Source organism: Nanorana parkeri, unplaced genomic scaffold (genome assembly GCF_000935625.1).
Source record: "Nanorana parkeri isolate BGI_ZX_2015 unplaced genomic scaffold, ASM93562v1 scaffold1772, whole genome shotgun sequence".
Lineage (NCBI taxonomy): Eukaryota > Metazoa > Chordata > Amphibia > Anura > Dicroglossidae > Nanorana > Nanorana parkeri.
Window position 1 is genome coordinate 16,158 of NW_017308040.1, and position 12,296 is coordinate 28,453.

At 51.1% G+C, this 12,296-nt stretch overlaps 1 protein-coding gene across 1 annotated transcript in view; it reads right to left on the bottom strand.

Moving 5' to 3' along the window:
• The window catches only part of SMARCC1 (SWI/SNF related, matrix associated, actin dependent regulator of chromatin subfamily c member 1), a gene marked incomplete at its 3' end in the record, with an annotated part of 46,685 nt that overhangs the window by 13,158 nt on the left and 21,231 nt on the right, over positions 1–12,296 (bottom strand). Inside the window, exons 17-28 of the mRNA XM_018571513.1 lie at positions 11,659–11,696; positions 11,321–11,442; positions 11,152–11,223; positions 9,844–9,957; positions 9,491–9,644; positions 9,299–9,412; positions 7,116–7,172; positions 6,767–7,025; positions 5,296–5,457; positions 3,201–3,274; positions 2,996–3,104; positions 425–570 (exon numbers count right to left, since the gene is read on the bottom strand). Coding sequence (XP_018427015.1) covers positions 425–570; positions 2,996–3,104; positions 3,201–3,274; positions 5,296–5,457; positions 6,767–7,025; positions 7,116–7,172; positions 9,299–9,412; positions 9,491–9,644; positions 9,844–9,957; positions 11,152–11,223; positions 11,321–11,442; positions 11,659–11,696 — 1,421 coding nt within the window. The remainder of the gene's footprint in view (positions 1–424; positions 571–2,995; positions 3,105–3,200; positions 3,275–5,295; positions 5,458–6,766; positions 7,026–7,115; positions 7,173–9,298; positions 9,413–9,490; positions 9,645–9,843; positions 9,958–11,151; positions 11,224–11,320; positions 11,443–11,658; positions 11,697–12,296) is intronic.

Sequence of the window (12,296 nt, forward strand, 5' to 3'; positions counted from 1 at the left end):
CCACCCCCAACTATGCCTGGACACCAAGCCAACACGGAGCTGTGACCCTTCCACCCCCAACTATGCCTGGACACCAAGCCAACACGGAGCTGTGACCCTTCCACCCCCAACTATGCCTGGACACCAAGCCAACACGGAGCTGTGACCCTTCCACCCCCAACTATGCCTGGACACCAAGCCAACACGGAGCTGTGACCCTTCCACCCCCAACTATGCCTGGACACCAAGCCAACACTGAGCTTGGTGCACAAGGTCCTGGGCAAGTCTGTACAATGAAAGGCAATTGGCTGCTGTAGCAGTGTAGAAGCTGGGACCAGGCCGTGATAGCATCAATGCAGCAAAAACATGGAAGCCAAATAGTGTGTGGTGAGGACCAAATGTTTGGGAGAAACCTGAAGAACCGCAGATGATTTCCAGCGCTCACCTTGGCTTTCGTAGCGGCAGAGGCGAGGGCAGCGGCAGCAGCCATTGCTACATTAGCTTCAGAGAGATCGTTTTCCATTTTCTTTTTGATGGGGTCGATCTCTTTGGTGGACTCCACGTTTTCTTTAGATTCTTCCGTTTCCTCCTCTGTTAGGAAAAAAAAAAAAATACAAAGGTTACTCTACAAAATGAGTGATGTTGTCCAACTTAGGCCAGAAAGATGTCAGACACAGGGCCAACACACACTTGAGAAGTATGGGGTCAGGGCTTTTCCCCATAGTTCTCCTTAGGGTAACGGGAGGACACAAACTAGCGCCCTCCCGTCACCCAAAGCTCAGTATATAGGGAGCTACAGCTCGCAGTATACTGAGACGCCGCAGCTGAAGCGGATCCCAACAATTAGGTCTGAATTCGCACAGCTGCACGAGTGACAGCTGGCTCTGCCTATCTAGAGGCCGAGCCAGCTGTGCCCGCCCCCTCCCCCGTCCATTCCGCCAGTCAGCGCTGGAGGATCGGACAGGGGAGGCGGGGAATTTCTGCAGGGAGCAATGAGTGACAGCTGGCTCTGCCTATCTAGAGACAGAGCCATCTGTGCCCGACCCCTGCGGGCACAGGGCAGGGAGCAATGAGTGACCGTCACGGCTCTCTGCTGTGACAGGATCGAGAAGTGAGCGAGCGCCGGTATGTGTTCGCTCACTTCCCGATCTACTGAGCCGACCTGTCACAGTCTCATTGTCACAGGTCGGCTAGAACTATGAGGTGAGTGAAAATCACTCCTCATAATTCTCCTTTAAACCTGTGGCCAGGCTATGGACATCCAAGTATTCACCTATTCTTAAGAAGCAAGTCCTCTGTAGCTGCAGACGTTGCGGAGCAATTCATCCTCAAGTGAACAGTAGAAGCAATTAATTCTCTGCAGCTCAGCCTTCCCTGCTCCCTCCTCCTAGTATTGACTTAGCTCAGCTCTCCTCCCAGTAGTGACTCATGCCACACTCCCCCTTCAGAGCAGTAACTCTGCACCCCCTACTCCCCCCCCCACAGCAACTGCGTTCTCAGCAACCCCCTCCCAGCAGTGACACGGTAGCTCTCCATCCTTGCGTTCTCTAATGTACACAGAGCAGGTGCTTCTGGACTGAACCTTGAGGATGCTTTCCTCCACAGTACCAGCACCTACCTAGGTCAATGAGGGCTCGTTTTAAAGTTAATTTACTGCTTGTTAAATTAAATGCTTCCAAAGCCAAAGCCTAGCTAAAGGTTGACTTTCAGGACAGTTAATAGTTCTTGGAGTGGAAATACAGTGTAAATACTCACAATAAACATTTCAGTCACGCTTGTCAGTAAGGCCTCATTCACACACGAATCGGTCTGCACGTACAGCTCCGCGCTGTGTGCGGGGCCGTACTAAGTAGCTGCCGGGAAGGACAGGTGCTGCGTGTGATTAGAACGCAGCCCCCATCCTTCTCTATGGGGCTACGCGGCCGTACGCCCCCCCTGCGCTCACCTCATTTGCAGGTCCGTAGGGGGTGCGGGTGATCGTATTCATACGCCGCCGGAATGGAACACGTATGCGTCCCGGCCAGAAAACCCGCACCCCTACGGACCTGCAAATGAGGTGAGCGCAGGGGGGGCGTACGGCCGCGTAGCCCCATAGAGAAGGATGGGGGCTGCGTTCTAATCACACGCAGCACCTGTCCTTCCCGGCAGCTACTTGTTACGGCCGATTCGTGTGTGAATGAGGCCTTAGAGACCAAAAGATCAGTGTCTAAGGAATGTTCCGCTCAGGCTGTGTATAAAAAAAAAAAAAGCTGCCTCCGGTCACATCACCATACCGTCGTGCCACAGGCTGCTTTTACGCATTTCAGGGGCATACCCCCTTCCTCAGAATCATGGCGATTATTATTGACAAGCGTGACTGAGATTTTTATAATTGTATTTATAACCGTTATTATTCAAATTAAAAAGAAGATTTCACACAAGGAGGCGGCAGTTTGTTGCTTTTGTCTATGTATCTGATGAGAACCCCCAGCCTGACGAGCAGCCTCCCCAAAAGCTGTGGATATTAACAAGAAAGACTACTCCTGGAGGATTAGCGGCAAGAGTTATAATCGACTTTTTCTGTCTGGTAGACAGGGGCTCAAACCCTCTATAGACCTCATGTTTCCCCCAATGATATAACCCCATGGGCCTTGGTTTCCCCCAATAAATAAGACTGATATTTGCAATTTGCCCCTACATATAATAAGGGGGGTCCCCAATGTCCCGAGACCACTGTGGCTTACAGTACTTGGTGGTCTGGAGTCTGCAGTGGTCCTCATACGGAGTTACTGCATCCTATGGCCGCGACACGTTCCAGGTCCCACCATGAGACGGCACGGGAAGTAAAATATGTAAAGCCAGACGAATGTCATAAAATCAGAGTTTTTCATATTAGGAGAAACGGATTTGTGATACAAAGTGTACGGAGCAAGCCCACCCACCTCACCCAGGGATAGAACATACAAACTAGTGTCTGGGGGGGGACAAGCCTAGAGTACAAGGACCGCTGCAAGGACGAGGTTGTAAATAACTATACCGGCTTTCTCTTCTGCCGCGGGCTCCGCCCCTTCCTCTTCCGGCTTCTTCTCCGTTGGCGCGTCGGATTTTTCGCTGCTCTCAGTCTCCGGCCCCTCCTCAATTTTCACCTCCGGTTGCTAAAAATCACAACAAAAAAACGCAAAGTTACGGATTATCTGGAGTTGAAAATCAACAGGACGGAGAGAAGCCCCAAAACAAGAGGCCCGAGGACTCACCTTCTCCGGCTGCGAGGCTTCTGGGGTCTCCGTTTCCATCTTCTCCTCTTCTGTGCTTTCAGCTTAAAATTAAAAAGGGGATATTGTTCATTTTATTGCGTACAAGTCTCAGATCTAATACTCGCTAACAGATAAAATATTAAAGTGAACCCAACTCGGCGTAAAAATGGTTCCAAGGTATCGGTAAACACACCTTAGGCCCCGATTCAAACTAGAAAATGTCCGGCACTTACAGCTCCATACTGCGTACACGGCCGTATCGGGCAGCTCCCGGGAAGGACAGGTGCTGTGTGTGATTAGTACGCAGCCTCCGCGGCCATACGGCGCCCTACACGTCTGTACGTGTGTGGGTGGGTGTCCTTACTCGTACGCTGACAGGATGGATCCTGTCTGCGTCAGAGCCGGGACACCAGCACCCGCACGGCGTACAGCAGCAAATTTGCATAGAGAAGGACGGGGGCTGCGTACTAATCACACGCAGCACCTGTCCTTCCCGGGAGCGGACCGATACGGCCGTGCACGCAGCACAGAGAGTACGTGCCGGCCTTGTCTAGTGTGAATCAGGGCTTAAGCTGAACTCCAGGAATGATCACTACCACTGTGTGTTGCAGAATCCCCAGCGGCCCTCCAGAGATCTGATATGGATATTTACAATGAGCTGGACCAATGTAAGAAGCCATAAAACGTCATTCCTGGGGGTTCAGCTATCTACCTGTGTGGGTTTTCCCAATGATTGCCCACACAGCTACGTAAAGCTAAAGTGCAATATACACATTGACCAAAATGGGCAATGTAGGTGTGCAGACCCGGGAACTCGCATACAAGAGTACAGAAAACCAAAAGAACTTTAAGACGAATACACAAAGTTAACTCATGCAGCAGGTTTACTTTAACGCAGGCCTGGACAAAACCATGGCGCCAGGTCGCCAATGCAACTAGAAATAGAGTCTTGGCGCCTGGGCTTCCGTCAGCCTGTTCACCGCACCTTTTTTCTCCACCGCTTCCCCCTGTAGATCCGGTGCTGCTGTAGGTCCTCCCACAGTCTCCTTTACTCCCTGTGCATCATGGTTCTCCTTCTCCCTTCTAGTCCCCGCTCGCAGTGCTGGAGACAAACAGGGAGGGGTGCAGGAGGTATTTCACATGTTATCACCAAGTGTGGAGCGCTGGAAAAGCTCAATCCCCCCACCACCACATCAGCTCTGCCCGTTGTTCCCACTGCCCCCCCCAAAAGACCACTGCAGCAGCCACCCAGCAGGGAGGAGAGACCACTGACTTTGCAATCCCCCCACATCAGCTCTGCTGTGTCCATTCCTCCCTGACCCCTCCAACAGACCACTGCAGTCGCCACCCAGCAGGGAGGAGAGACCACCGACTTTGCATCTCTCTCCCCCCCTCCATCAGCTCTGCCCGCTCTGACTCTGCATTAGCCCTTCCCCACCCCATTGCGCCCCCCGCTGCCCCATTTTCTTAGGATTAACTACATGCTGCCTCTAGGTCTCCCATCCAGCAGCTGGCAGCAATAGCCCGCCTGCTATTGGCTATTTTTAAATTGCAGTAGCCAATAGAAGGCTGACTATTGCGCCTGCCCACTGCCAATCAGCAGAGGACCTAAAAGGAGAACTTTTTCCTTGCGGTTCCTCCTCTGCTGATTGACAGCAGGCAGTGGACGGGTGCAACAGCCAGCCAGCCTGCTATTGGCTACTGCAATTTAAAATGGCCAATAGCAGGCTGGCTTATTGCCCCTAGCCACCGACTGCTGTGTTTACATTTAGCGGCCTCGGCAGGCAGCTGTCTATCCCCAGCTAAAGCTATTGAAGCGGACAGGTGACACTTAGAGGTCTAACAGATGCCTAATGTCACCTTAAAAAGGGAACCCGTCATCTCCAATGAGTTTAAAAAAATAAAGTTAAACTAAAATAAAAATGTAAAGTCCCCGTGAAACATACCTGGCTCCCAACATTTTTAACTGGATTTAAAGAAAATTGATCAAGCCCTGCTTCAAGGCCAGCCCACCCAGCACGAGGGAACGGCTCCTTTTCACATGAAGACGTACAGCGAACTAAGTTCCGTTCATTACACTCACCGGCCTTGTCGGGCTCCTCAGGCGCTGTGCCAGCTATGCAGCTGCTCTCCAGGCCATAGGTCGGGTCCACCTTGCCCAGGGCCTTGGCCGCTTCTTGTACCTTCTTAATATGAGCCTCCACCAGCTCCAGGGGCACCTCCTCCCGAACGCGGGAAAACTCCTCTGAAAACACACAAATGTACACGAGCAAACTATAAATATATTCTACAGTACATAATGTATTGTACTGTAACTGTACTGTCGCCACTATTCTGTACAGCGCTGAGCAAATTGTTGGCGCCATATAAATCCTGTATACTAATAAATATGAAAAACTAAACTCCTGTATGCATGCACGAGGCGGGTGGTCAGTCCAGAACGAGGGGGGGGGGGACCTGTCATCACTCTGCCCACATCCCAAAGGTGAATGTAAACCAATTAGAACCACTTCTTGCATATGAGCATTAAATAGACCCGAATAGCTGGCCATAAACTGCATCGTTTCACCTTTTTTGCCTCCTATCCTGCGGTCACGTGACGTAGCCCATGTACCTCCCGCACCTCGCTGTGCAACACTGGGGCAGAGGTAAGTTGCAGCGTGTGACAAAAGTTCTAAACCCCGGCGCTCCATGAAAGAACGCATCCCTGGCATCTCTACACATGCATCCTCCTCCCCTGCAGGCTTTAGCTGTGCAATCTGCCGATCAGTTGCTTGATTACACTATATCGGACCTGCTTATGGGAGAGAACAGAATGCACAGCTACAGTAGGTAACACTCCAGTGGCCAGTAGGGAGGAGCATGTGTGTCCTAAAGCAGTGGTTCTCAACCGGTATAACCTCAGGACCCACATTTGTCCTTGGCCATTAAGTCGTGACCCAAGTTGCACTGCAATGGAACGCACGGCATTGCGGTACAGATCCACCCAGTCTCCCTATCTTATGAGAACTGGAGGGGATCCTCAGCCTGGGGTCCGGTGTGGGCTGCTGAGCTGTGACGGAGCCCCATCCATATGTGCATTGCTGGTACAGCTCACTTGAGTGCCCTGTAGAGGTTCCGGGAGCCAGAATGTGACATCACTTCGGTGCAGGCACCTCTACAAGGCACATGAGGGAGCTGTGCAAGCAATGCAGATATGGATGGAGCTCCCTTGCGGCCATGGCCCCATCCCTCCCCCATCACAAGGTGACACTCGGCACCGGGCAGCATATTTTGAATAGCTGCTTGGCCCGAGAACTGACAGTGCTGCTCTAGGTGGAGGCTGGGGAGCCTCATCTAGAAAAGGGGAAAGCATGTGGTGACCCACTGAACAAGGGGTCACGACCCACCAGTTGAGAACCAAGGTCCTAAAGGGATGATTGATTTCCCAATGCTCAGGCTCAAAGCAGAGAATGGCTTCCTCCCAGGAGAAAACTGGAGCGTGGAGCAAGCCCCGGCACCCTCAAGTCTCTACACCTCCCTGATCAGACTATGACCCCCACGGCGTCACTCACCAAGAGCAGCTTTTGCGGCCGCCGCAGCTACCCTAGGATCCACCACCGAGGCCAGGAAGGCGACCGTGCTCATAACCGGGTTGCCGGACTGGCTGAACGGGACAGGCTGATAGGCCAGGGGTCCCAGGGAAGAGTTGGAGTTCTCCAGGTACGGGTCCTCAATCGGCAGCCGGAGGAAGTGCAGGATACATTCATCCTGAGTGCGGCTGCCCACGTGTTCCGACACCTTGTTCCAGTCATCTTTGTACATCTCCAGAGCCTGCGAGGGGGGAGACAACGGAGGGATTCACAAAAAACACGAACCGGGGCAACAACGCGGGGTAGGAGGTGCCCCGAAACAGCGTCTCACCTCTAACAGCAGCATAGTCTCCTGTTCTGTCCACTCCCGCCCAGCGCTGGCCGACTTCTGTGAGGGGGGAAGAGAGAGAGAGTGTTAGAGTCATCCGGCAAATCATACAGGTACTGAACGAAGAAACATTCACCTGCTCTCCTCTATCCTATTGGTGCTCAACATGGTGAGGGGAGACCATGAGAAGGGACTGCAGTGCCAAACACAACAGCCTATGCCCAGGTGCCCAACCTGCAGCCCTTTGGCACATGTTTGGCCCTTGGGGCCCCTGCATACAGTGGCCTGTGTATTTCCTTACCTATTCATTACATTTGATTACTCAAAACAGTGAGGGGGGAAAACCCCTCTATGGGCTGGATTCCAGCACTTCAAATAGCTTGGTTCCCCCATTTCACATCATCTTCCCTAACCTGGCCTAGAGATCAAATGTGACACCAGCCATCTGTAGGGAGCTGCATGAAGCTCCGATTTGTAGCGGGTCAGTAACAGTGATCTCTAGCAGTCTCATGTAATGAGTCCTAAGTCCATTATTGTGTCTCCTGAAGAATGCTCCAGAGTCCGCAACATATCAGCGGTTCTCAACCTGCGCGACCTCAGGACCCACATTTGTCCGCAGTCATTAAATCGCGACCCAAGTCGCACCGCAAAAGACTGCACGGCGTTAGGGTACGGCGCGTTCCGGTGCAGGAGCGTACAAACTGTGGGTGAGAGGTGCCTTTAGGGTACCGTTCAAATAAAATGGCAATGCAACACACCTCCCAAATCAGAATGCATGGTACTATGCTATTAATTCACTGTACTAGTGTGAACGGGGCCCTCAAAAACAATGACATACACACACAACCACAGACACAATCTCACACACTTAAAAACATTTTTAATTTGACAAAATCCTAATTGGCTATAACAAAATTAGAGGGCTCATGACTTTGAAAAATTCGGAGAGAAACTCAATTCAAATGAATGCATAGGGCATATGTACCTTACTTTATATCCAACACAATGACTCGGAACCAATCTAAATTTTCTAGTTGCATGTCCCTCATTGTACCATTGTTTACGGACATGTCCATCTATTTCAGGCTTTTGGGCCCAGGTGGCTTCCTTTATTCATTCAATTCTTACTTGGTTGTAGCTACTCTTCCATAATAAGCCCGAGATGATTATTCCCTCCTCTTTTAAAAAGGGGGTAGATGCACATTTGTCTCCTTATAGCTAGGAGAAAAAAAAAATAAAAATGTTACTATGCAAAAGAGAAATCGGATACCGAATTCCAAAGACATAGATGGAAGGATTTCATCATAAAACGGTATAACCAACCTAGAAATTTTAGACCTGGTAGAGCCCTTTTCGACTCACAGATTGGAGAAGAAAGGATGAAAAGATTGGGGGCTTCAGAAATTGACTAATTGATACTGTTTTGGAGGATGCAATTTATTGTTAGGTTCTGATGCTTTTTTTTATTTTTTTCCTTTTGTTGTTTGCGTTTATGTTAGAATGAACGGTACTGTTTTAGCCCTGTTTTGGAAGGCTTTATCGTTTATATGATTCCATGAAGTAATCTTTTGGTGGCCTTCTGACGTAGGCCCAATGGCAGAATCTCTTGTACTTGTTAAAATGAAAAACTTTAATAAAGTATGTTTAAAAAAAAAAAAAGAAAAAAACATTTAATTTTTTTTTTTAAGATTCACCCTACCTTACGAGAACTGAAGTGGATCCTCAGCCTGGGGTCCGGTGTGGGGTGCTGTGCCGTAGCTCCATTCACACGTGCATTGCTTGTACAGCTCCCTTGCGTGCCCTGTAGGAGGTGTCGGGAGCCAGAATGTGACGTCACCAAGGCACCTCTATAGGGCACGTGAGATAGCTGTAAGCAGTGCATATATGGAGCTCTCTCATGGCCATAGCTCCAGCCCACCTCAAGCTGGACACTCGGCACCGGGCGGCATATTTTGAATGGTTGCTTGGCGCGAGAACTGACAGCGCTGCGCTAGGGGGAGGCAGAGGAGCCTCCCGCCTAGAAAAGTGGAAGGCACTTGAAAACGGGGTCACGACCCACCAGTTGAGAACCAAGGCCTTATATCACTTGTGGTCATGCATGGTCCCGGCCTCCTGTAGCACATGTCCGTGGTCTCTGACCATCTGCCATAGAAAGTCTGCAGTCAGACCACTTGTGCTGGACTCACCTTGGCCAATGTCTTCTTGGAGTAGATCTCTGTCCTCAGCCCAAAGTTCTGCAGATCTGCCGGTTTGTCTTTGCTTTTCTCAGGGAAATTCAACATCTGCTGAGCGGAGGGAATCTAAAGAGGAAGGAGGAGGATGTGAGCGTTCCATGCGTACTCCACAAATGAGTGCGTGCCATCAGCCTGGGAACTTACCTGAGGAGTCCTCAAGTGCAGCGGTACCAATCCGGACGGCGTGTCCGCCAGCACGTTGAAGTGAGGTGTCGGAGGCGGGCCCATGGCCATTGGTCGGGAATCGGCATCCACCTGGTAGTTCACCAGACCCCACTGCTCCAGGAATGCGTGAACTCTGCAACCGGGAGAAGCCTCACGTCACTTACAGACCACAATGTCGCATATGCCGCATTCAGCGCGCTAAAGCTTATATCACACAGACATCGGCTGAACCTCCCAATGGACACCGAGAAATAAAAACTACGACCTTACACGGAATTTCCAGGAATGGAGTCACCGTCGCACAACATGACAAAGATCTAGAATACACAAACCTCATGATGGCGCACACGTCTCCCGTCAGGTTCCTGCGGCAGGCGGTGCTGGTCAGATACTCCTGGGGGTTCAGCCGGTAGGTGTCGATGATGAAGTTGCGGTAGGCCAGGTATCTGGAAACATGACAGCAAGATAAGCAAAAAAGTCACTCGCAAAGCTGAACATTTAATGGATGGATATATATCAGAGCTGAATGCGAGCCAATAATGCACAGGGCGACTTCTATGTGCAAAGATTGCGCAACCAGCAGCACAGGGCGACTTCTAGACGCCAAACGCAGCACAATTACTCAACCTCTGCAATCAGCACACGTCACAGGTCCAATCAAATAAGTGACACCCAATTCTGGGCCTCATGTGTCCCTCTAACTCCTCCTTGCAGCTCTTGGCCAGTCTCCCATGGGACCTGCGGCCCTTCCCCCTTCAGTCTCCCATCGGACCTGCGGCCCTTCCCCTTCAGTCTCCCATCGGACCTGCGGCCCTTCCCCTTCAGTCTCCCATCGGACCTGCGGCCCTTCCCCCTTCAGTCTCCCATCAGACCTGCGGCCCTTCCCCCTTCAGTCTCCCATCAGACCTGCGGCCCTTCCCCTTCAGTCTCCCATCGGACCTCCGGCCCTTCCCCTTCAGTCTTGCACAGTTGTACCGGCTCCTCTGCTGGACTGAAATGGCCTCCTCAGATGTCACTGCACACTGGGAGCATCTCACAATGTGCATTAGGAGCTGCAACAAGTCAGATGGAGCCCCGCCTCCTTTCCTGGCTGGAGGAAGTCCAGCATCATCTAGATCTTGCCTCCCCAGCCTGACTGCCCCTGGCCGGTTCCTTTCATTTATTGGATTTTAGTTCTGTCAATCATGGAGGCTCCACATTACATGCGAGTGTTACCTAGGGAGGTCTGCATGCAAATACAGCCTGTCTAGGAACGCCCACTCCTCCAGACCGACACCCACCCATCGAGGCATTTTGATATTTGCATAACTCCTCACAAGAGCCAGCCTACTGCTTGCATCATAGCTGAGGGCTCTTGAGTACCAGGGGCAGATTGTGCCGCTGTAACTGAACCAGCTTGAGCCAAGTGAAGTCAGATTATCTGCATGCTTGCTGCTCTCTAAGCCGGGATAAAATGTTCTCTAATCACGCAGTGTTCAAAAACCCCCCCATCAGTGGCATACTAATACGATTTCCAGCACGCAGGCAAACATTTGAGCGATCTGAGAAAGTACGCCGACTTCATGGCAACTTAGCTACAGGCAGTCGCTGAATCCAGGACCGGTCCTCGCTCATAGGTCACGTGACACAATAACACTTACACCTCTGGGGTCTTTGACTTGTTCTTGCCATTGAAGAATTCTGGAAGAGCTCGGCGTTCAATGACGTGAATGCTGAAGAAAAGGAAAGACGGGAACTTCAATCTCCAGTTCACAAAATGCACAACGGACGGATTTGTGGGCGTTCAGAGAGAGAGAGAGAAAGTGATACCTGTTATAATCAAACCAAGCCGCATAGCTGGGGATGATGATGTGATTGGTCTGTTCCGTCACATTGTCTTCACTGTTATCGATCATCCTGCTCTGATCTCCTCGGCTGGGGTCTTCATCTTCCTGTGATTGGTGGAAACGGGAGAGGACCGGTCACTGAGCAATTGTGCAATAATGGAGGAGCACAGAATGCAAGATTGGAGCAATGAGGACACATGCCAGCACCCTCCATTCTCAAACCCCCCCCCAGCAACGAGGATGCAGGGAGTCCTCTCCTCCCCATCCAGGAGCAACGAAAACAGATGCAGGGCAGCACCCCCAGAAGCAATGAGTACTTACCTTTCCACTGGCAGCTACGGCTTCCTCCTCCTGCTCATCTGTAAACACAAAATTAGTGATTTTAGGAACCTCAAAGAAAACAGAACGGAATATAAAGCAGATCATTCGGTGTATATGGATCATAAGGAGGAGCCAGCTTCTCAGAAACTTGGTTTCATGATGTGACCTTAAGCACCCTAACCTCCCTCTCTGCTGCTTCTGACACTGTGGACCTCCCGCTGCTCCTCAGAAAACTCCACTCGCTTGGCCTACAAGACTCGGTTCTCTCATGGTTCTCCTCCTTATCCAAGCTCCTCCTTTAGTGTCACCTGCAAATCTAACTCCTCCCCTCTTCCTGTAGGGGTCCCCCAAGACTCTGTCCTCGGACCCCTCCTCTTCTCCATCTACACCTCCTCCCTCACATGGCTTCCAATATCATCTCTATGCCAATGACACTCAAATCTATCTCTCTACTCCGCAACTCTCCCCCTCAGTGTCCTCGCGTGTCACCAATCTACTAACTGACAATCAGTCCGGATGTCGCAACACTTCTTACAACTCAACCTTTCAAAAACTGAGCTCATGATATTTCCTCCCGCCCGTGCACCTTCCCCCAACTTTTCCCTTGAGATTGTTAACACAACTACCCCCCCTCCCCC